At 35.2% G+C, this 26,326-nt stretch overlaps 1 protein-coding gene across 16 annotated transcripts in view; it reads right to left on the bottom strand.

Annotated features, from left to right (window-relative positions):
- The window catches only part of LOC134542070 (exportin-1), a 49,462-nt gene that overhangs the window by 20,715 nt on the left and 2,421 nt on the right, over positions 1-26,326 (bottom strand). For 10 of the 16 annotated variants that reach the window (XM_063385976.1, XM_063385974.1, XM_063385962.1 and 7 more), the window contains exons 2-12: positions 16,136-16,233; positions 15,113-15,238; positions 14,269-14,443; positions 13,503-13,609; positions 11,677-11,907; positions 9,742-9,861; positions 9,180-9,308; positions 8,292-8,447; positions 4,238-4,423; positions 3,556-3,798; positions 2,949-3,183 (exon numbers count right to left, since the gene is read on the bottom strand). In XM_063385976.1, coding sequence (XP_063242046.1) covers positions 2,949-3,183; positions 3,556-3,798; positions 4,238-4,423; positions 8,292-8,447; positions 9,180-9,308; positions 9,742-9,861; positions 11,677-11,907; positions 13,503-13,609; positions 14,269-14,443; positions 15,113-15,223 — 1,693 coding nt within the window. In that variant the 5' untranslated portion in view covers positions 15,224-15,238; positions 16,136-16,233. Of the gene's footprint in view, positions 1-2,948; positions 3,184-3,555; positions 3,799-4,237; positions 4,424-8,291; positions 8,448-9,179; positions 9,309-9,741; positions 9,862-11,676; positions 11,908-13,502; positions 13,610-14,268; positions 14,444-15,112; positions 15,239-16,135; positions 16,234-20,291; positions 20,441-26,326 lie in introns of all 16 variants that reach the window. The other 6 variants (XM_063385977.1, XM_063385963.1, XM_063385978.1 and 3 more) reach the window with 1 other exon arrangement.

Genomic DNA, 26,326 nt, shown 5'->3' with positions numbered 1-26,326 from the left:
GTTTAATGTATCGGAATAATTGTATTTTGCAACGTAAAATTTGGAATTTGAATCTCGGAATTACATTTTCCTGGTGTATTTCATCAAGAGCTTCATCTGATAGCATTTTTTTTTTATTATTTCTAGGGAAATGTAATTTAAAGATGACATCTTGGTGTCAACCGTTTTTGTTTATTTTTTGTTTACGTCTTTTAATTTTAAGAATTTTGGCTCTTTTCAGCATTGTTCATACTTTCATGGAATACCATGAATTATTATTCCTTATCAATTTGCTGCAACTGCGAAGTTCAGTTCAGTGGTAAATCCGAACCTTGATATGTTCTTAACATCAACACTGTCAACAGACGAATATTTCTAGCTTCTTTGTGTATGTCCTCGTCAGTTCTCACCATAGAGTTGGAGAAGAGTTCTCTAGTCATCCATGCACAAGTCTTACTAGCACAATCTGCAGGAAGACAAGAAACTCAACTCCCTTGAAGAACCCGAGATGATTATGTTTAATGTTTTTCAATTATTAATGGTCGGAATAAACTATTAATGGTCACAAATTTTTTGTTACAAAACAAAATTACAAACTTTGTTCTTTGCACAAATAACATATGTTCAAGTGACGAAGGAATTGGACAGAGGCATTTCCACTATTAACGCCATCGTCATGAATTGTGAGAGAAATTGACAGAAATGTAGCAGTTATCTTTGAAGACAGAAAATAGAAGCTGGAAGAATGACAGAGCTAAAGAAAACTTGTAGGCTTGGTTTAAGAGTATTCATTAGTGGTTTTATTTTAACATGAAATTTGTTCACATAGCTAGATGAGTCCAACATAAAAAGTTCTAACACTGACAAGTGCTAATTTGATATTTCCTTCTGATGTTTTCTTTCCTTTGGTCCCCTTGTATACTATTTTATTACCATTAAAAATGGAATATTTTCATGTCAGATGAAGAGTGAGAGAGAGTGTGGGGGGGGGGGGATACTTTCCTCAGGATTTGGTATAGGTATGCACCACCAAGACACTACCACTAAGGTGTCATAAAAATAGTTTCATATGTGTTTTGCAGATATGGAAACTACAGTAATAACAATAATGTGATTAAGGTAAAAATTAAAAAGAAAACTACAATCAGAATGTTAAACTTGCTTGAAAATTTGTGTGATAAATGTAAAACTAGCTCAGATATTTAAGGAAAAAGGGTGGCATAGTTGGGATAAGTATGAAGTCAACAATGGTAGCTGCAAAACAGGGTTGTGAAATAAAACCCATTAACCTGTTGTTTTTTTGTTTAAAGCAAATTTTTTATTACATTAGTTATTTTGGTTCTCAGCATATTCAAATGAAAGCCATACAAAATCCCACTTTTTACCACTCATCTTGAACTATTTAAGTTGTAACATTAAAGAACTTAAGTCCAGCAAATCTGCTCACCTAACTGGGACTTCACCACAAAAAGGGTATTTACCCACAGGAGGAGGATTCTCCATAGAATGGGCGTTTCCCAGAAGAAAAAAAAGGGGATTTACATAACAGACAGAGATATCACACAAAATAGAATTTTTTCAAAAAACAACTTACTTAATTTTTTCATTTTTATTCCACTTTTGACAACAATAAACTAATAAATTTAATTTTAGAGATGTATTTAGATGGGTATAATTTACACTGATAAGATCTTGATTAGTACAGTCAAACCTCTATCTATCGAACTTGCATGTATCGATTGTCCGTGTTTATCGTATACTTTCTACGGTCCCGGCAAAATTGCCATACAACTAAGGTTAAAAAAGTCCGCTTTTACCGATGTTCGATCGTTTTGTCCGCATTGATCGTACAAAATATGTGGTCCAGTCACTATAAATTATAATAGATGATCGTTTAACCATAAAGATTTTGCAGAAATAACAATTTCTTAGACAGATACCGTCATGAAAACAGTAACGATTGTATACAGAAATAGTAAAAATCACCTTAAATCTGCAGCCAAGTAATGGAGCACGTAAATATGAAGAAAAGACAAATGAACAACAACTTACGAAGAAATATGGATGATGTACCATAACTACAGTACAAACCCAATTGTTATCTTATGATAATTACCAAAAAAAGAACTAAAGATTCTTTGTTGATACCATAATACTACAGAAGCACGATAGCTACCACATTTGCACTATAGTTACCGTAACAACCAAGATGTATATTTACCGTGATGGTAATGTATTTATTTATAACATATTAAAATTAAAGAACATTATTGAGAAAAAAAAAGCATGTAAAATTTTTATATGTACGGTTGGCACATGTTGCGAAGAAATAATACGATATGAAAGAATGCAGTACTACTACGAGAAGTGAAAAAGGGTACTCGTGGATTTTTAGGTTATGGCAGTCTCTCTCGTTTTTTCAGTAATACCGGGCGAAAATTAACAAATGTTTCGGAAGTCAGCAGCAATGCCGGTTCAACTAAATATTGGCAAAATCGGCTTCTTCAGTACAGCTCTACATTTGATGACATGAGTAAACATATTTCAGACTTCAGGATATTGAAAAAGACTTTAATTTCCATGTAGATTTATTGTGCCTATGTTTTTTTTTGCAAGTGTAAATTGAATTAAGTAAAATGCTTCCATTTTTATTTTTTTATCAACTGATTAAACTTTAATGACAAGTAACTGATATATTTCTGACACTAATTTTGGGGTTGAAATATTTTTTTCAAAATCTAAGAGTGAAGTTCACATCTATTGAATGTCCGCATCTACTGAATTTTTTTGTTGGTCCCCTGAAAAACGATACAGGTTTGACTGTATAAATTATTCATTGACATAAATAATGAGCAAATTATTGTTTTAATCAAGAGTGGAATTAGAACTTTTATCAAAATTTATGAATATATTGTACTTAAAAACACATTAATTTTTTTTTGTATTATAAATCGTGGTTCAACGCTCACCGTGCATGAACTCGAACAGCTTGTTGACGACGGTCTTGAGGAACTTCCAGTGGGCGCGCAGGAAGCGAGGGTACTGCCCCACCACGTACATGATGTTGGACGCGATGATGGCCTTGTTGTCTTTGCCCTTCTTCTGCTCGCACAGGCCCAGCAGGTCCTTGATCACCGTCACCAGGAACCTCTTCTCGTCCTCCTCGTGCATCGCCCCCGAGATGCTGCCGATCGCCCAGCACAACTGAGGACGCCAATCACACAATCACACCACCCCCTCAGGGAAAACCCTTGGCCGAACGCCTCAAAACCAGACATCAAGATTCACCGTGTCGGCAAATGGTAAAACACAAGTTATTTCTCTATTTGATGTGTGTGTTTTCATATTAAATAGCAGTATTCTAAGTGACTTCTCTCGATTGATCAATATAACTTTAAGTAAAAGGATACTAATTACCTAATATTAATTGAATTAAATTATTATCTAGTATATGATGGAAACGACAGCTGAGCTTCTTTCACTGCAAATGAAAATATCCTAAAAGCAATAAAGTATTAAAAAAAAAAAAAAAAAACTATTTTTGTATTTTAAATTATTTTTTTTTTTGGCACCGACCGTGTTGAGGTTCTTCCAGGACCACTCGGTGCCGTTGACCTGGTTCTGCAGCTTCTCCGTCATGACCCGCTCCGTGTCGACGGCGTCCAGGTGGGTCAGGTACACGAGGGTCTCCCGCATGTTCTTGTACAGGTTGATGGAGTCCGTGTCCTTCATGAACTCCCGCACCACCTCGCCGTTCTCGTTCTCCACCACCAGCACCTCCTCCGGCTTCGCCATGCGGCTGATCATGATGTAGCGCACCTGCAGGGGGCTACAGGTCACAACAACGTTCTGCCCCCCCGAGGAACTTGTGTCAAGCTTCCACCAAGCAAACCAGAAAGAATCAAAACAATTTCGGAGTAAAACAATTAGCTGATTTTGTCACAAACATTTCTTGATTATATCATGGTACATGCACGTGCCACACACATTTTAATTATATTTTCAAAGTAAAACAATACAATTATTTAATTTCAATCTTTACAGTTCACATCGTTCCACGAACAAATCTAATTTAATCCCAGCATGTAGAATGTACCTTAGTCAGAACTATCAGATTATATCATGGTACATGCACATACCACACACATTCAATTATATTTTCAAAGTAAAGTAACACATTTATTTAATTTTAATCTTTACAGTTCATATCGTTCCACGAACAAATCTAATTTAATCCCAGCAAGTAGAATGTACCTACCTTGGTCAGGACTTCGCTGTAGAATAATCTTCGCGGGGGGATGGAAGAGTTGGTCTTGCCGATGAAGCAAGGGATGGTCGGGTTCTCTCTGTACAAATCAGCTGCCAGGCCATTCCAGTACTCCAGGCAGATCTTGAAGATCTCAACCTCATCCACGCTCGAGATGAGCACCAGGTAATGCAATGCCTGCAATCATCCACATGTACAGGTGTAAAAAAAAAATCATTTACAAATTTGATAATATCAACACATTAAAGAAAACCAATACCTACTTACAGAACTTCAAACTAAATAAAAAGATTACCTTAAAGTCACAGTAAAATTATCCAACAGAAATTTTCACATTCATAAAACAAATACTCTTCTCCTCTTTTTGGGTGAAAAATCTTTAATAACAAAGACACAGAAGTATCAGCTCATATTATTTACCATATAATAATCAAAAATTTATATTTATGTATATATTTATAAATATATGTGAAAAACAGAACATACAACTGTTTGAAATTGTTAACTAACTACATAAAAGGAATAAAGAACATTCATAACTAAATAAATGTTTAATAATAAAAAATAAAAAAAAATATAAAAAAAAACACCAAATTAAGCACAAAATGCTGTTGTCAGGATTTAACACCACACAATATTCCACAACAGGAATATGGTCAACAAACAAGGAAAAAACAAAGAAAAATGGACTAACAGAACGAAAAAAAAAAAAAAACCCCACAAATGATGACAGCACAAAAATTCCGAACCCAAAAAAATTCAACACAACAGTTGAAACGAGACAAAAAACACAGCAAAACGAAAAGACGAAACAAACACAATAGTTTTCCAAAAAAAACAAAAAGAAACGAAAAAACCCCCACAAATGATGACAGCACAAAAAATATTGAACCCAAAAAATTCAGCACAACAGTCAAAACGAGACAAAAACACGACCAAACGAAAAGACGAAACAAACACAACAGTTTTCTAAAACAGAAAACAAGACATACATGTGCTAAGCAATGGCGCATGTCCAAAAGCCTACATCAAGTCATGCACTCCCATTGCACAAATCATTCAAAGATAATAATACTGATAAACTTGCCCCAAACAAAAGGCAATGCTAATTAAATTATTTCCAGACGGACAAGAGAAATACACGAATTACTTGTAGACATTTTGAGAGATGCAGGTATTTTTCTACAGTCAAACCTCTATCTATCGAACTCGCATGTATCGATTGTCCGTGATTATCGTATACTTTCTACGGTCCCGGCAAAATTGCAGTACAACTAAGGTTCCGCTTGTACCGATGTTAGAATTATCGTTTTGCCCGCATTGATCGTACAAAACTATGTACATAAAATATGTGGTCCCGTCACTATAAATAATAACAGATGATCGTTTAACCATAAAGATTTTGCAGAAATAACCATTTCTTAGAAAGAAACCGTCATAAAAACAGTAACGATAGTACATATACAGAAGTAGTAAAAATCACCTTAAATCTGCAGTCATTTTATAATAGCAACGAGTGAACTGTCAACAAACAATAGATGGCTAACATTGGTGCCATATTTCCGTGAAATCGACTCGTCATGAAACGTTGCCACACTATCAACTTGTATTTATGTACGAAACTTTTTCATGTCTGCTAAAATGGTAACGTAAAAAACAAAACCTTTTATACCGTACGTATATAAAATCACTTCAAGAATAAACATGTCCCTTATTATGACTGAGCATTGAGACATCTCGTTTATAAGGTACAAAAAACCAATGTGGCATTGAAAATTTATTGATTCCTGTGCAGCATCGCGAACGCATTTCTGTAGGCCGATACAGTAGAACCTCGTTAATCCGTGATGCGCTAATTAGGGATTCGAATAATCCGGGACGATTTAAAAGTGCAGAAAAAAAGAGAAGTAAAAATTGTCAGCGCTTAAAATTAACGTCACACGGGCCAGCAGCCGGTAAACACTGGTTAACACTGCAAGCCTGCAAGCCATCGTGTGGGCGCTGTTTGTACCGGGGCCCTTTGTGTCGCCCCCTTTTCAGCTGTCACATTTGTCACTCTTTAAACTTGAGGGGGATGCCCTGACTTCTGCTTCCCCCCTTTGTTTGAATGTTGTTTCAAGTGCTGCTGAGTTACACACGGCAGGCGCCTGGCGAGTGACGTGTCTGGCTGGCATTCGGCTGGGAGAGGGGGAGGCGCCGGGGGGGGGGGGGGGGGGGGGGGGGGGTGGCGGCTACCCAAAATTTATGTGTGCAAGGCCAGCATGATCTTATCTTTCTCTGTTCGGCTGTTGTAAATGACCATGAACTAATGGCTAGGCAGTGCCGTATTTTTTTAAGCCGAGACACTGATTCAAAGACAGCCCTTACCGTGAACTGATTATCGGGGTTTATTTTTTTTTTTTTACAGGATTTCAATTATCCGGGCATCGGCGGGTCCCAATTAACATGAATAATGGGGAGTTTACTATTTTTTATCCATCTGCTGCCAAGGCGCAGTAAGCCTCGAAAGATGTTACATCACATGACCTTGGCCTTAACCCAGCTGCACGCCGGTGTCTTGATCGGTGTTTCCTTTACATGTGTGTGAATGTTGACTTAATAAAAAGTGAAAAAGTGAGGTTAAAGTTTTAGAGCGATTAAAATGTCTCGGCATAGTAAATAGGCGAGAACACTTGATGAACGAATTAGGATTATTGAAGAAATTGAATTGTAGGTCTATTGTGCATAGCATAGGCTATGTTTTCTTTAAGTGTAAATTGAATTAAGTAAAATGCTTCCATTTTTATTTTTTTTCAATTGATTAAACTTTAATGACAAACAAGTAACTGATATATTTCTGACACTAATTTTGAGGTTGAAATATTTTTTCAAAATCCAAGAGTGAAGTCCACATCTATTGAATGTCCGCATCTACTGAATTTTTTTGTTGATCCCCTGAAAAACGATAGATAGAGGTTTGACTGTATTTTTGTTAATATCTAAATTTTGTTGAGTTTATCTCAGTTAATTGACAAATATTTTTTACAGCATAATATATGCTGAGAAACTTACAAAATTTCATGGCATTTTTTTAAGATTTGATAACATTAAGCAGAAATGGAATATAACAAAAATAAAATGTTTTATAAAATGTTTCACATTTTTTGTTGATATCACACTCAAAAGTTCTGTGTGTTATAGACTTGCAAGCCTCATTTAAATCCAAACCACCTCTTAACAATAATTCCACAATAACTACAAAAAAATTCAGTCCCTTTAGTAGTGTTACATACAGATATGTAATAGGTACAAAACATACTAAATCAATGTGTGTTTGTTGTACACATACATAAATGTGGAATTAATAAATTGTCATTTGCAACAATAATTCACATGTAAACTGCACACTTAACTACATTCAAATCAATTCTATCCATTACTATATTTTTAAGTGACATTGTGTTAAGATTTATTTTCTGAGGTTATAGGCTAAAATAACAGCAAGTATTAAAACTATGATTTTTTTCAAGCAGTATGGGTCTCATAATTTTCACTTACACACGGTGCGCATAGCTTCAGGAAAAACAACGCAATTTCAAAACTACTCAAGATATCCGAGTGGGGTCTACTTACGAAAAGCATTTAAGAGTTCGCAGAGGGCCGAAAAGTACTTTTGATTTCAGATTAAGATTTAAACTGTATTTTTTAGAAGAGGTAAAATGGCTAAAACGCATGTTTTCAGAGTAATTTTTAGGTCTAAAACAACTGGTACAAATTCTTGAAAGCACTTAAGGGACTTGCATTACACCTTTACCTTCATTTATCTGCAATATAATGTTACGGTCACCGCTTAAATTTCACAGTTATCATATCGAAGATTAGAAGACTGTGCGTCAGTTCACAGCCTTGTGCTTAGAGGCGACACCGCGCTAGAGATACCAGCGAGCGTCGCACTTATCATCCCCTCACTAACACACATACACCCCTGGCGAGGCAGGCCCCTAAGGACTGAACATGTACTGCACGAAATTTGCAGGAATACCGATACCAGCATGCAACTACTCACCTCCAACAACAAGTCGTAGAGCTGCTTCTTTTCTATGAGTGTGCCGTGCTCTTTCAGGTAGGTGCACAGGAACATGGCCAGGTTCTGGATGAAGTTCTGCTCTACATCGGAGCCGTGGGCATACGCCTCCTTGATGTTCGTGGTCGGAGGCAGCATCTGCACACGCACACACATCGCTCGTGACTCCCGCGCAGTACTGCACGACAGGACTCTGGTTTTCAGACATGCCACAGGACGTTTACGCTTTGTGCTGAACTCTGCTCTATATCGTAAGCAGAAATTTTTTTTAAAATCTTTTCTTTGCACGACTCAATAATATGCTGTCTTTTGGTCCTGATATGAAACACAAATGAAATTAACAGTGAAATATTTAACGTTTTGAAAGCAACTTTCAAGTGAATTTAAGGCTACCAAGGGGCATACATGACAGGCATGTTATGAGAGCCCATTGAAGTTTAAAAATAATCTTATAGGGCAGGAAAAACAAAAACAAGAAGTTAATCAACTTGTGTGGAGTTCAAACAAAGGTGCCCGCTTAAGAGAGAAATTAACCTTAGGTTAAATTAATTCTGAGTTAGATTGTGACTTATGTACGTATTAGCTGAAAGAGAAACCTTTTTCCTAGTGAGGTTTCTGGGTCAGGCAAGAGGAGGGGCAAGTGAGCCAATCTCAGTCACAAGTGTCTTCTCTGTTAGACACCTTGCTTGGAAGCATGTAAGAAAATAAGGAGAATCTGCACAAATTGTGCGGACTCCTCGAATAAAGTAATTTTTTTTACCAATGTCGTAACATTTACACACAAACATTTTTTTGTTATCCTGTACTGCCCCATTATTACATCTTTGCATTCGTGTAAAAATACACAGTTCTAAGTATAATTAATCATACCTGTTCTAGATGCCTCATTGTATCGGTAACCAGGAGGACAAACATCTCTTCATAGTTTGTAACAGTGACACCTGCAATTTCTGTGAGGCACTTTAGTGTCACGTTCCGAAAGAGTGGTACGTTAAGGAACTGAAAATAAACAAATTGCCAGATCAGCAACCAATTAAAAAGAATACCACTCACTGTGGCTAAGCCTACTTAACATACATACTAAAAAAATACTTTAGGACTTTTTCAGTTTCAACTCTCAATCTCACCAGTATTGATGATACAGAAAAACATCTCAAAATGACAACACTAGGCAATGCAAATGACAGAAAGAAAAAAGTATGGGAGAAGGAAATTGTTTTGTCACAGTTATGCACTATTGCTTCGGACAAGAACTTCAATACAACTTTAAATTACATATTAAAAAATATTACAAATTTAAGCCCAATGAAAATGTAGTATTAAACATAAAAGCATCATATTGCATGTTAAATTGATATGACCTGCTTTTTTCCCCCTTATGCAGTTAAATTTTTCATTAAAGTTAAATTCTTGGGTTCCGGTACTATTTTACCTTATATATCAGTGTTGATATCAGTTCCGTCTCAAAGATGTATCCCAAAGGTATCCAGTTAAGAAACCTCAGTAGTGTCTCCAAGGTGGCATCAACCAAAGCTGCATTTTGAGAATTATCCTAAAAAAAAAAACAGACAGAAACATAATTATGTGTAGAATAAATGGCAAATAAATAGAATAAATTTAATTTTCAACTGTAAGTATTTGCAGTGCAACTGATTTATTATTTCTTATAATTAGCATTTAAAAAAATACTTGCTATTAAGATGGCCAAAATCTATGTTTCTTTCCTGCCAACCTGATTTTCACCATTCAAAAGTCATTCCTGCATTGCATTAAGTAACAGCAGTCACAATAGACATTTAAGTGAGCACCTATGCTTACAGTGTTCTAGTAGAAAAATTGTTAGCATAATCATTCCTTATCAGGCTAAAGCTCAATGGCATGTTCCTTTAAAAACCTTACTCTAGAAAGTTATGTAAATTAATATTTGAAATCTGCATTAATAATCACGTGAATACTGACTTTTCTTGAAAACAGTAAAGTAACCAATTTTTTTTTGGCGACAGCCTGTGCTATGACGTTACAGCCAAGACAATTTATACAGTTAAACGTCATGTATCATGAGAATATGTGGTAGCCATGTTAGCACTAGCATTAAGCACACAGGACCTGTGGAATTTAATAACCCAATTGTGAACACCAACCAAAAAATTGCAGTAAGTATTTAGAAATAAAAAATAAAAGAATTTGATAAGTAAAAACAAACTATAAGAAATTATGTACTCTATTCTGCTTGGCAAGACCACAAATACTTTACAATAATTGTAAATTATATGTAACATAGATATTGCCTACATCAATTCAAACATTTGAAGATTTCTAACAATGAAATAGTGAAATATTTTGTTACCTTTATTGAATATATACAGTTTTTTTTTTTAAAAAAGTCAAATATCACAAATGAACTTTACACTGGGATATCCAGCTATGAAAATAACTTTACAGCAGGGTTGTAAAATTATTTGAATGTTATAAAAAATAGTCCAAAAAATAATTTTTAGGAAGGGAATAAATAACAACTTGTTAGAAGTCCTACAAAAAAAAAACTTTTTTTCACAAACACCAAATAGAAATACTTCACATTTAAAAGTAAAATGGTTCCTCAAATTTTTTTAAATCAAAGAATCTTATTAAAAAAAATTATGTTTTCCATTTTAACAGGAACTGCACTTGAAAAGAAAAAGACTGAGCAATTCCTCTAAAACAATCACTTTTTTTCTTAATGTGAACCTTTCAAATTTAGTTTTTTTGTGAAATAAATGATGTCCTTGTTTAATTTAGTAAAGCAATGTTTCTCATTCCCTTCCCTCCATAATTTTTTGTTTAGTTTGAACATTCATTTTTCATAGAAATCTACTGCAATTTGCGCTACAGCAGCATAAATTATCACGCCATTAGCATTTCTTGACGTTCCTTAATTACTACACCACATTCCACCTGAAAATTTTCCAAAACACTGAACAATACTAAAACGCCATTGTCATAATCGTTAACTCGCTCACCAAGCCCATCACTCCTTCATTCAGAACTTGTCACCCGGTCTTTTTGACTTCCGTTCGGCCGACGTAGAACGAATATAGAGGTAGAGCTTGGGTGTTGCAACTCAGTATTACATTTTTTTTTTTCGCCAGCAGCTACCACGCCTAACATGTGACTCATTTGCTTCACCAATCAGCAAATCGAGGGATGTGCGTCATAAAAGAAAAATGGTGGGAGACAGGCAAATCGTTTTCGTATGAAAACACAACCGCAGCAAACTTGTGGTTTTAACGGCTTCGAAAATTGTTTCATTTCGTCTTGTCACATTTTTGTCGTCAGAAAAAATGTGTGCGAGTCCACAACGCGGACGAAACGCGTCGCCGCGACTCACCATGACGTACTGGCACAGCTGGAATATCTGCGAGAACTCGGAGCACATGGTGTCCTTGAGGTGCTTCGTCTTGGTCTGCGTGAGCTGGCCGCTGGAGAAGTCAAACACCTCCTCGCTGAGCAGCTTCAGGATCGCCATGTTGTTCTGGCACAGGCTCTCGTTGGTCTTGCTCGCCCCCACGATGTCCGGTATGAACGACTCCCAGTTCTTCGGCCACTCCCGCTTCAACACCTGCCCCCCCCGGACACACAACGCCCCGCTCTCTACACTCCACTTTCCAGTCTCGCATTTACATCCCTCAAGCAGACTCTTTCAAAGCGTGTTGACATTCAACCGTATAAACCCGAATAGAGGCCAAGGTTTTTATTCATAAAAACCGCTCACTAAAAAAATAGGTTGGCCTGGTTTCACCCACCAAGTTATCCTTTGGGTCATTTAGTAGGTGATCAGCACCATGCTATTGAAACTTTGTGTAATCAATTCCCTAAAGTTTTAACTTCTGAATTAGGACTCACTAATCTTAAACTGCAATGGGTATGTTATGTTAAGTGTCAACCATATCGATAATAGACTTTAATATAACAAAGAGCAAAAAATAATTTATTACACTGAGTGTTGATCACATTTATAACCACACGAAAACAGAATTCATATAGCAATAAGTCAGTGGTTGAGTCAGTAATGAGCGAATTATACCTTTATTTACATATACATTGCACAGTAAAAATATATTTCTGTGTATGTTCACTATTCTTCTATCAACAAACAAAAGAAATAAGTAAACAGAATATTTAGTTGCAGGATAACCAACCTACAAGGAAAAAACTGTGTTCCAATTATTTCTAACTACCTAGAATAAAAAAAAAATGCCAATGGAAAACAACCTGTTTACTTTTCTCATGTTGAGGTACTTGTTTATGCTTCAAAATGTTTCCCATCTTAAATGTAACATTAACCTCAATTGTACAGAAGACATATTGTGGAAAAAAACATTTCGAGTTTTAGTTTTTCGTAAAATTTACAATTATCTACCATTATTTAAAAATAATAATAAAAAGAAACCCAACAACAAAAGAAGAAAGAAAGTCTTCTGATAGTAATTACAACTTCAAAGTTGTACACTATGTCAAACAACTGTGGAGCAGTATGCCAATAGATGTAATGACAATGAGAGAATTATGTGCTGTGACCAAGGATGTAGAAAAACGAGCAGATGTATAAAATTGAGTTGGTGAAAGTCATTCTGATGTAGAAGGAAATTTTTTTTTGTTATTTCTCGGTGGAAGGGACTACCAAAAATAGAGGTTGGCATCAATTTGAGGTTGGCCTCTATTCAGGTTAATAGGATAACTCCTACAATTGCTTTTGTAGACCAAATCCCTAAAACAATGTCCGTTTCGCTTGAAGTGGGCAAACTTTTAGCTTTCCCATCACCAGTGGGAATTTCCAGCTATCATTAAATTGCATCTTTTAGCCGCATGTGAGCGATACAAACTCTTACATTAATAAACAATGACAACATAAATAGTAAGATATATTTTTGTTGTATTAAAATTTAGTGATACTAGTGATATGTCATCCTGGTTCTCTGTCTGCCAGTAATCTGCAATTCAACTGGTATTGAGAACTGGAAATATAATCCTGAGATCATAGAACTATAGAGCCAAACCTTTAACAGTGAAAATACATTAAATGTTCATGTGGCTAAAACATAACCTAATCTTTTAAAACCTCCCACCATGCCCTAATGAATAGATAATACTATCTGAACCAGTGTGACATGTGAATGTACTGGTTAATAAACGTAGATTTCAATATACACTTACCTGAACTAATGTCATGTTTAGTTTGTTGAGATACATTTTTTCCCTTTCCAGGGTGACAGGATCTGAAGAAACCTTTATGATAAGATTCACTATGTATTTCTTAATACCTGAAACAAAATTTAATTGAGGTGAATAAAGACAAACAATGAAAATCTATGTACTTGAAAACCCTTTAAATGTGTCCTCAAAGTAAGAAAAAAGTACAAACTAATATTTATATTACACGCCATATTTAATTGCACAAACCTTACACCTATTTCAACAAGGAAAAGAAAAAAAAATAATGGGATTAAGTCTGACAAAAAAATAATCAATTTTTTGGCTTTGAAAATGCAAAGGTAAAGATAAATAACGTCAGCTATTTATTTAAAAACCACTTTATCTTCCCTTATATGTTTCTTTGCCTTCAACCTCAGATTATCAGGAGTTCTTAGATACGTCAAGTGCGCTGGCTTCCTGAAATTAACCGGAAGACTCCCGTGTAGTAATAAACACTTATGACACTTTATGACTTCTTGTGCTTAAGTATGATCACAACAACAAATGATGACATGGTCGGCAAGTATGTTTTGTGGACTGCCCATGCTGAAAATGACAGCCAGTGACAGCAACAACAGTGAAGTATGACAAGGTCTGTTTTTATGCTAGTCAATCCCTATAAAGTCCTGCAAAACTTTTCAATACTTTCAGTACGCATTAAATATTACAGTAAACAATTTAAAGCATGCCTACAAGCAAAAGACGAAGGCTAAAAAAAGAGGGATACCTTCACATTGGTTTCTCGGCAGGGCTTTCCATCTCGTTTTGATGACCTCTTCCAGTATCTGGAGAGCATAGTACTTGGTCTGCTGGTTGTGAGAATATTCTAGGATCGTGTCCACTCGGGTCCACGCATCGGGGTGCTCCTTCAAACTGGTCAGGAGCCGTGCAGCTAGGCGTTGCTGGAACGTCAACACCCACACGTCAGCACACGCCAGAGACTCGCACAGCTTCACAATGTTACACAATGTTATCCAAATCTAGTGGGTAATGTATCAACAACAAGAGGGTTCAATACACTAAATTCGGCAGAGCTGCAGACAATCTCTACCAAAAGAGGACAGTAATGAATTAATGCACCTGGACTCATTATGAACAAAAAAGAGAAAATAAATAATATTGGTAAGATATACAGGGAAAATATTAAATAATACCAGTATGCTCAATACCGAGCCTTTGGGGAAAATGTTTTATGAGTTTGTGTCAAAAATTTCAGTTGCAAATTATCACTACATTATTTATTTATTTATTTATTTATTGTCTTTATTGGTGGCAAAGTTACACTTAACCACTTTTCTGAAATTACATCAAATAGGTAGCGGAATATTAAAAATTAAGCATGATATAAGCAGATGTTGACTAAATATTACAGAGAACAAATTAAAAATTTAAACTTAGTGTTCAAATATTAGCTATTACAAAAGATTCAACCATAACTAATTTAAAGTACCGTAATTAAAAATTACGCATAGACAACGTACAAAACATACGAGATTTCAATTCGGAGTTTTAAAAATGCACCGGTTTGTTGGAAATAAGACTTACCACGGAAGCGTGCCGAAAAGTCTTACCTCTTCTCCAAGACCCACGTACATGCAGTTCACCACGTTGTCGAGGAGGCCAATGTCTAGCTTCTGGTTGAAGTCCAGCAGCTTGCTGGCCTGCTCCACCGGCGTCGTCATTTCGCGTCGATGCACCTGCGGCCAGACACACTCCCTGTTCGACCCTCGCAGCGGCAAGAACACCTCAAAACCAGCAAACAACACTTGCTTGACATCCTCCGCTATCATTATACCGTTGCATTAAATGTTGACCAATGTTCGATCCAACTTCTCAACTGATTAAGTTTAGACTGCAACTATGAAAGTCGTAACACACCCCGCTTTCTGCCGCTCGTGTTGAACCAGAAAAGTTTCAACATCAAAGAACATAAGTCCAGCAAATCTGCACATCTAAAAGGGTATTTCCCCACAGTCAGAGGATACTCCAAAGAATGGGCATTTCCCTCAGAATGGTGATTTACAGTAGTCTGAGATTTCCCACAGAATAGGAATTATTTCAATTATTTATTTATTTAGTTCCTCCTTTTTTGTACTTGACTATAATTAACAAATTAATTTAATTTCAAAGGAATATTTAGCTGTGTATTATTTACAACTTACTCAGATAGTTTCCATGATAAGAATTTGATTAGTATATAATTTTTTGTTCCTGTAAACCACAAGAAACATTCCGCAAACGTTTGTTATTAGATTGGAATAAGACCTTTCATTTAAGAAAATTTAGATATTCTATTTAAAAATACATTATTAAAAAAAACTTACTTTTTTACAAAAACCACTTTTTTAAATCATGTTTTAAACCATTGTGGCTTAAATCAGCCAACCCTGCTCTCAAGTACAGAAACAGTAACTAAGAATTAATTATTTAATTACCAAAGTTTTACACAGAACAAGTATCAGAACAAGAACCAGGTACATAGGTGCAACAATAGAACTGATGGCATCAGACCTCCCATGAAAATAGTTCTTAAGTCAGCATCTATACTTTTAGCTGCTCTGTGGTATTATGGCATCTAAGTTTTTGTTACTTACAGTTACCCGTGAAACAGCTTAACTAGTGATGACGGAAGATTATGTTTTGTGCAGCAAAATAGCCACACACCACCAAATCCTGATCATCACAACATTATCTGCAAAAACAAACAAAAAAAGCTCTACAACCCATTATTCAAATCACCTGCTACACAAAACTGCAAGAAGTCTTTAGTTCAAGTGCTATTTTGAGTATTTTTGCTATTAGCTGTAAACAAGTTTCAATCAATATAGGCTACATACAGGTGTATTCAATATTAATTGATAATCACTCAATGTTAATTGTGTTATATTTCTGAATGCCTTAAAAACTACAGCAGGATGATGTTTAGCCTCTAATGAATTAGTTGTCTATTAAGAGGCCTATACAGACAGTCTTCAGGGCGTGATTGTAGGGCCTTTTGTTAAGAAGAATTTGCAGCTTCCCATTACAGATAACACTGTCATTTTTTTTGCATGTATAGGGAAAGGATGAATGCATCGATCTATGATTTTTATAATGCTTTTAAAAATTCGTAACATAGGTAAAAATATTTCCGAATGTGTGGTTTTTCGCAGCTGTTTTATGTATTGTGTGTAATGCATACAAAAAAAGTAGACACACACAACGATAGAGTATCAATCGTTGATTAAAATGGTGTAAAAAAATACATAGGTCACCGCTGAAAAACTCCCAGAATTCTTCTACGACGAAATGCATTTCCGCACATTTATTCTGCCGGGAAGTGTCTCCCTCGCGCGGCGTATTCTTCAGCCGACGACTGGAGCCGAGGAGTGGGGCTAGCGGCTGCTGTGAAGGCAGCGGAGGGGAAGTTCGTCTGACGGCTGCTCGGTCGCCTTATCAGCGCGTCGGGGTATCGGATATCGCGATAAGCACATGTATTCGCAGGAATAGTGTCTACCACTGAGGCCGCCTGGTCGGGAAGGGTCATTCCATGCCAAATCAACCAGAAAATAATAATTTTTGGCATCACCATCTCAGAATTAAAAAAAAAACTCGGCAAATTAGCAGTAGGTGTGCAGAAAAGTGCATTAGCAAAGTTACAGCCCCCTGTGAATAATACTTTTTATACCTCAGGGTTGCCAACTTGTGGAAAAAGTGGAATTTTTGCTGCGCGAGGTCCAATAAAAATATTTGTAACTTCCTTTGTAGTTGAGTGAGAACCTTGATGTAGGGCTCAATAGAAAGCTAGAAAAGTGTACTTTGAGATAAAAATAAGTTTTACAAATTTTAAAAAAAATTTGTTTCAAGGTCATGTTCATGTAACCTGTGACCTTGAAAATTTTGTAAAGTATATTTTTGAAAAATGTGAAAAAAAAAAAATGTTATGAAGTTCGTTACTGGCTATAAGTGACATAAGTTTTATTTTGGGATGGATCTGGGATCAAACACTAGAACATTGTGATTTAGGCCATGTTCACTAAACTACTCTAGTAAGGCATTAACACAATTCCACAAATTGGCAACCCTGCTGTATAAAAAGTATTATTCACAGGGGGCTGTAACTTTGAAAATTCACTTTCCTGCACCTGTACTGTTAAAGCCCTAAGTTTCATTGAATTCGGGGATGGTGATGTCAACAGGAGTGCGAAATGGCATGGAATGACCCGGAAGTAATAAATTCTAGGATTCAGGCAGTTATTCCCAGAGAAAACCTCAACCATTCTACGCCCACCATATCGCGCGGCGAGAAGACTCAGTAAGGCATACTCGGAGCCAAGTGGAGGTTACCTGTAGGCGGAAAAAGTTGAGCGACTGTTATTTTTACCCCTTGTTAGATCGATATTTGGCTTTGTAACAGCATCGAGAAGTACTATTTTATGCACGATTTCTTTTTCAAGAGTGGATGAGAAAAGAAACTGGAGAAAATAAAGAAGAATCATCTTTATATTTATGCAACAAGAAAGAAAAATGAAGCTACTCATCTCAAAGCATACTGGAGTCAAAGGTCAGTTTGTTTTGTAATATGTCATACAGTATACAGATGGCGTTCATTAGCCTGCGTAGTCGAAACTTAGTCTACCTTGTGATCTCTCACCTCCAACACCTTCCCCACCATAATGTTGAGTTATCTTAGATGAACAGTCGCATATTGAAAAGTTTATTTAAAATATATAGGTTAAATATGTATGTTTATTATATGTAATGCATCCATAAGTTATTAGTTTGGACAGACTGAGCACCCTGTTGGGTTGGGGGGGGGGGGGGGGGGAGAACAAACTCTGGCTCCTCACAGTCGAAGCATATAATATGTGTTTGTATTAACGTTGTAGTATTAACCTTTAAAATGTGTACATTTTTTTTTATTTGGCACTTAATTATCTATTTATTCACAGAAAAAAAAACTATACCTAAACAAAACAATGTCAATGAAGAATTGGAAAACCAGAGCCTATCAAGAATTCACTGCAGCCATCAAGCACTGATTGAAAACGAAATAACTTCCGGAGTGCATGAAGTAGTGTAGGTACTATGAAGAAAGCTATACGGCAAAGTGAGTAACTGTTTACATTTTATTTAAAACAAATCTAAGTTATTATTTTAGAGAAAGTAAGATTGGAAACGCAAACAGTTCTATTAATTTAACAAATATGTTTTGGCCAAAATATACATAAGATTTTTGGTCTGTTCAGTGTAAGGTCATTTATTGCACACAAAAATAAAGAAGTCGGTATTAAAAAGTATAAATTTTATGCATTGCAGGAAAAAAAATTTAAACTTGATAGCTGCAGTTATCAAGTTCCGGAAGGTAGAGACTCACGAGGTCACATTGGCAGCCAGGGAGTAAAAACGGCACAAGAAATTTCTTCAAGAGAAAATGACACATCAGATTAAGAGAATAACTACTCTGTAACCAATTTCCTGCACAATTAAGATGGGCAGTGTATATAAGTCCCTTAGCCCACTTTAAAAATAAGTTAATTACAAAGTGTTTTTAATACATGCTATTTTTCTTTCTTCAACTATTTCCTGAAAAATTGTTTACTTTTTTTCCGTCGTATCATTTGCACACGGTCGGGTAGTTATACTATTACACGAAACCGAAGGAGCCATTGACATTCCAAACGAGCTGGTGGACAGGAATGAGACAACTGTAGACAGTAGATGTATCAACAATTCAGAGACAAGCAATCAGGTTAGCTGAATGACAATTATATTGCTTTTAATTATATTGACCTGTTAAAAAATTACAGTTAAGTTATAATTAAACTTTACGAATATACTTCAATTGAAAAATTACACAACTACTCAAACTACATAAATGTTTTTTATCAGAAATTTCACTAAAAACAGGGCTAAAAAATGAATACAGTAAAAAACCTTATCCCCATTTAGTGACAATAGACAGCATCTTTTTTTGACCTTACTTAATAGTGATACACCATCCCCAGTTAAAACATAAACAGCATTCATAAGAACACTGACTTAAGCACTAAAAATGTTTATATTGTAGCAAGACTTTTCAAAGTATGCATCATACATTGGACAAAAAAACTATTAAAAATACTGCAGATACTATAAGTACTTTTACTGCTATCAATATTCCTGTTTTATTCGTAACTTGGGAAAAAATAATCTATACATATTTTATGCACATAGAAATATAACATGATTTTAGGTACATTAATAGATATAAGTTATTCAAAAATAATATATTTATGAATGATTTCAGCCGAACAGTATTCATTACTCCAAGAAAATATCAACATTTGGATGAATATATTGAACATGTAAAGGAAGACAACGGTTTGATACTCCAAAAGCAGCAAACATCCACTATGGTCCTCAATGACAGCCTGACATGGATCCAGAAACATTTGAGGAACAGAAACAAGCTTTCCTCAGTAGGTTACAACTAACACAAGAGGACCGTCAACAGTTAGAGAGAGACACAATTCTCCAGGCAGGAAGCGGAAAATGGCTTGAAACACGTAGAAAAATTCTAACGGCTTCGAATTTCGGGAAAGTCTGTCGTAGACGTGCATCAACAAGTTGCGTGAACTTAGTTCGCAGAATTGTTTATACCTCCGATATTTTGAACGTGCCTGCAATTGATCATGGTAAAAAGTTTGAGGTGATGGCTATAGAACAACTAGAAAAACAAGAAGGAATATAAGGTTGGAAAAAGTGGACTCTTCATTGACAAGGAATTACCTTTCTTGGGTGCCACTCCGGAAGGTGTTATTGGAGAAAAGGGTCTTGCAGAAGTTAAGTGTCCATCATCTCCAATTGAAATAGATGTTACTGCAGCAGTTAAACAAGGGAACATCCGATATCTGAGTTTCGAAAGAGATGAACTGAAACTGAAAAAACACATTCATATTTTTATCAAGTTCAGGGACAGCTGCACATTTCAGAGAGGGAATATTGCATTTTTAGTGTTTGGACATCAGTGGAAAAAGAGATGGCAATATTTCGAATTGAAAGGGATGACAATTTTTGGAAACAAGAAATGGAATCACATCTTAAAAAAATTCTATTATAACTGCATTTTGCCAGAACTGGTGGACCCTAGGCATACAAGGAGCATGGAAATTCGAGACCCTCCATACATTATTGACGCTATTGAAAAAAGAGCAAGAAAAAAATTTGCTGCTGTCAAGACTTGTTCAGCTGCTCATTAATTACCTCTGTAGCGTATCTTCTTAAAAATGTGGGAATATAATAAGTATTTTTTCTTAAAGTATTTATTGCGATATAACATTATTATATAAGAAAATTTAAACTCAGTGCGCTGTTAAATTATGCTTGTAAAAGCAGACCATCTAAATGTACTCAACTGTATCCAAAAACTCATATGTTTTTTGTCTTTGTGGTGTGTAAATGTGTTCAAATTCAATTATATTTGATTAAAGAAGATGTATTTGTACAACTTCATACATTAACTTTTTTTTCTTCAGAAAAGCCAAAAATAATTTGTACAGATAAATCGATGATTGTTATTTTCTGAACAGTTATTGGGTGGAGATGCATACAAATATTTTAAACAGCAAATTGTAAACAATCTAAACATGTACAAAATACAAGGTAGAAAAAATAACATGATTCTGTGCCGTATTGAAAATGCATTTTGGCACAATGATCCTTACCACACTTCTTTTTAAAATCACTAATAATTGATATTGACAATGTTGCAAATATTCTATTTGTAAAGGAATAAAGAGTTACAAATACATGATATGACATGCTAAGTTATCGCGTCATTATTACAAAAAAACTATTCACAAACAACTGGTTTGTGTACGTTTGGAATAAAAACTGTGAACACTAGTCACTCACCGTAAACGCCACACATCTTCCTGTATACTCACTTCATGTTATAGAATGGGGAAAGTCCGGGTGAACAAAATTAAGATTTTTGCCTCATAACGTCACCACGTTTCGGATGACTTAGACGACTAGTTCCGTAATTTTGCAAACTTCAAATACAATTTGCAGCAACAAATAGTACCTGTGACTATGTTTATGACTTCGTTGAGCTAAGAGATGCATTTCAACCTGTTGTTGAAACTAACATATTTTTATGTACGAATGTTTGTTAACTGATTGTTGCATCAGTGCACGCTTCAATTCGTTTGTAGTCGTATGATAAATTGTAGTTTAGTACGTACATTTAAATCTAATACGTATTTTATGATGAACGAAATTGTAAATATATATATACCGGAAGGGTGAAAAATCATGTAAACTGTTGATGCGTTATTTCTGAAACCCAGTAATAATATAACTACGTTCGTACATAGTATAAAATTGAAAATTTGGAAAATATTATTCTTTATTTGATTGTAATCATATTACTTCTTTGCTGGTGGACACGTAATAGCACACAACTTGAAGGATAACCAGACCCAAGTGTATAACTGAATTATTAATTATTATATAACTCAAGTCACAACTTAATTATTTAAGTAAATCATAGCTTGCCAATAATTGGCACAAATCTATTTTAATTTCTTAGTCAGCAAGGTTTAAAAATACAAACGAAAATTTTCCCAGCAAAGAAGTGTGCATGTGTCCGCGTATGCGTACCTGTGTTGTTTATGCATAGGTATGCGCACTTGCTATGCTATGTATGCATTATTTTTGACTAGGTAACATGTAGGCCTACATATTTCCGACTATGATATTAAAATATGTAATATTTTTTGGTTAAATATAACGGAAAATGCATTTGATTCGTTATATGGATATGAGTTTCGTAGTTTTGACAGCTCCATAGAACTTGCAATGAAAGTTCGGTGCAGCTCCGAAAGCTTGGAAAATGAGAGATCTCTGAGAAGAAATACTCCAGCCAATAGTCTTGTCTAGTGTAAATAACCTGGCCAGGGGAGAGAATTGGGAGGTTGGTGGGCAATGCACTCAACACAACGCCAAGTGCGGCCTTTATCCACTGACGTATAGTAAATAACTGTGCCTCGAAGGTAACTCGACACCGCGACAACACGAGACTCGAGGACAGAGCGATAGCGGGTACGGAACACCGCGATCTTTCCTAAAAGACACTGTAAGCTGGAATGCCGGCGGGGTGGAAAGTGTTTCCCCCACTCCGCCTCCCAGTCGAAGTGACGCGCCGCCAAGATAACCAATCCACGTCTCCTCCTTCCAGCTTTGTCCCGCCCACCTTGCACGATGTCGTAAGCGCAGAACCCGCTGGCGGAGTTGCGCCCTGTCTGTATAGGCCTCTTAACCGGTAACTGCCCAATAGTATTATAGGTTATGGGAACATACATTATCTGCAATGTCAAAATATGAATTGTCATCAATAAAGACATCATGGTTGCAGTATGCAATTTTAAAAATGGGATGTTTAGCATGTGTGTCAACATAAAGCTCACTATAAATCAGTTACTAACAATTTTAATACACATGCCTAGATATCAAACTATAGCACATATTTTCCTCCCCTGCTATACCAACAAACTTAATTTATTAGTCATGATGGACATTATTAGAGTTTTAAATCTTAATCATGAAGAACATAAAAAGTGTTTAAAAACAAACACATGCATATTAATTTTTCTAAGTACCATTAATAATACCATTGTAAGATAAATTAAAATTGTTAAGACTTTGGTGGTAAAACATTCCAAAATGCGCTGAACATAAGTAACTCACAAACCTATATTTAAAAAAAATATGGGCCAGAGTGGTACTATAAATATATTGACCCTTTTTCTGCTCATTAGCAATATATATGTTTTGTGGAATCCTTATAAGCAATGGAATATACTAACATAACATATTACATATATAGAAAGGAATGTCAGTGACAACCATGGTATCTATGATATGTTTAATTTATTTAAATCCAAGATATTGATCTGACCACCCCAGGAAACAAAAGTAGTGCGAGTATAAATATAACTTAGGTGTTTCATTTTACTTCCTGAAATTAACTACTTTTAAGGTGTGAATGCTAATTGCTGAGTTACTTTTTTATCAAATGGTAATTAGATCAAAATAATATTTTTGATGGAATCTGGATTGTGTGCCCTGTGACAGCCAAAGATAGGTTGATTATATGTGAGGTATGGACATTCCTACACCCTGCATTACTATCTCTATCCACATTATGTGCAACATTTTGAACACAAGAGCACTAACTAGCCTACTACCTTCTTCTACGAACAATTAATGTGATTGTGCATAACAGTCTCTAATAAATACCCTGTAGATGAAGTTAAGCTCAAGAAAAAAAAAAATCTCGTAACAGGCTTGGTTTGTACCTAAATGAAAAGCTAACCTGTGCAGGTTAAGATGTTTTCAATACCATGAATGCAATCCTGACAAAATTAAAATAAAAAACCAATACAATATGTACCACATTGTCCCTGAGCATAAAATTAAAGCCTAATATAAAAATGTCAATTAGTTAATACAATTTTAAAGAAACAAAAATTTTTATTGTGTCAAGATTATTAAAAAAATATATATATATATTTTTTGGTACTTTTTTGATATCACAAAACCTATGAAATTCTATGTTGCATTGAAATTCATTGCAAATTTATGAAATGTTAGTTCTTTAACACAGACCATTCTTAACTTAAAAATAACTTAACTCAGAATATGTTTGAGATCTTTCAACGTACCTACAAAATTAAAACAGCAAGCATTAGGTATAGACCAGGATCAATGTATAGAAGATCATATCAGGGATATTTACGGGATTAACTTGGATACATGATATGAAACTTCTATCAAACATGCATTTCATCAGTGCAAAAACATAAATAATTTGAATGCGAAAGGTTTAGGATGAGCATGTGTCCATATTTACACAGAAGGGCTTATAGCGAGCAGCATACGAATTCAAAGACCATGAGAAATCAAATTGTGTACCAAATCTGTACAATTTGTTTTATTTACGTTGGGATTTGCACATATTTTCTGACGACAAAATGTGATAAGATGAAATAAAACATTTTGAAGCCATTAAAACCACAAGTTGCTGCGATTATGTTTTTATACGAAAACAATAGCCAATTTCCCACAATTTTATTTTATGGCACACATCCTCGATGCTGATTGGTGAAGGAAATGAGTCACATGTTAGGCATGGTAGCTGCTGGCGGAAAAAAAAAAAAAAAAAAAAATGTAATACTGAGTAGCATCACCCAAGCTCTACCTCTATATTCATTCTACGTTAGGCACAGATATGGATTAAGAGAATGGAATGAAAGAGTGCTGGAATGCATTTGCTGAAAAAACAGAAGTAGAGTCGAATCTTGATCAACTGAGTTTCATATTATCAGAGCTGACCCAAAGCACCTATACAGCAAAGACTGTTGAAAAACATTTTCTCGAGGACCTAGAAAATAAGCTAACTGTTGTCAAAAGCCTAAAAAAATATTAAGCTCAAAGATACCATTTACTGATAGGGCAATTCACAGAATGATGAGATAGAAATTACAATAAGAATAGCTGGAAAAAATCATTACCCTGAAAAATAATACTACTGGGCCACCTGGAAACCAAAATGATATTCTTATTATATTAGTGTTATCAGAGATTTTGCTTAACCAAGATTTGAAGTGGTCAACATAAACTTGGATAATCGAGACACTAATGAACCTACGAGTTCATTGCAACAACCGCCATGTTTTTTCCTTTACCTTAGATTCAAAGCCAGACTACCTTTCCTACTCTATTAAATTCTATAGAAAGAAGATACAGAAGATAGAAAAATTTAACTGTGGATTCAAATGACCTTTTTTCATACAACAGAAATGATTATTTAAACTGATTTATTTTGTACTAATATTTACTTTATTTGACAAAGACCACAATTATACCATTCTTCTGTATACACTGTTTTATGCATTTTGTATATATTGTATTTTAATAAAGTTAAGTTTTCCTAATTTTTTTTTTAAATTTATGACAATAATGTTTCTAGTTATATACCGGAGCACAGAATAAAATAATAAATAAATAAAATAAATCTGAGAGGCATTTGATTATGAGAAGTACAAAACTGTCTATCTAAAAAAAAAAATAAAGAAAATTAACACAAATATATGCATCCAGCATTTTTGCTACTACATGGAAGCAAAACAAAGGTGGCATCTCTATGTCCAAGACTTTTACATGGAAGAGATGTAGTGGTGCAATACAATATTTAATTGCCCGATGGACACTGCATAAACTGTGGGAAGAATCATATTAATTTTTGGGTTAACATTTTAGAACGGTGATTACTTCCGTGTGTACAAACAGCTCATAAAGGAGAACAGGAATGATAGAGTTATGAGCAGCAGATAGGTAGGCCGCAAGTGAACTGATTCTTGGTGCTATAAAGATGTTTCCATGAAGTGCATATGTGAACCTACTCAAACTTTTACAGACTAAAGCAAGATACATATTGTATTAAAGTAGACGATTAAACCTTGCTAAAGAAGCAATCAACAGCTTCAAGCAACAAAGACAGCATATCCGGCCCCTCATTTACAATATAAGGTAAGCCTTACAACCAAGAACAAAAAATTTACAACCCTGGTGCTATGTACTTATTTGTCCGAAAAAGCAGCAGTGGTACCACCCTGATTGCGCTCAAAAGAAACCACTTTGCAGATCTGTGAGGCTAGACTACAAATATGATTACACATTAGCACTTACATTATTGTCAAAGGCAAAAGTCACCAATTATATTAGCAGGATAAACAATCAAACAATCTGCATTACTCAAT

Source organism: Bacillus rossius, assembly GCF_032445375.1.
Source record: "Bacillus rossius redtenbacheri isolate Brsri chromosome 4 unlocalized genomic scaffold, Brsri_v3 Brsri_v3_scf4_2, whole genome shotgun sequence".
In the NCBI taxonomy this organism is placed as follows: domain Eukaryota; kingdom Metazoa; phylum Arthropoda; class Insecta; order Phasmatodea; family Bacillidae; genus Bacillus; species Bacillus rossius.
This window is presented reverse-complemented; position numbering and strand designations above follow the sequence as displayed.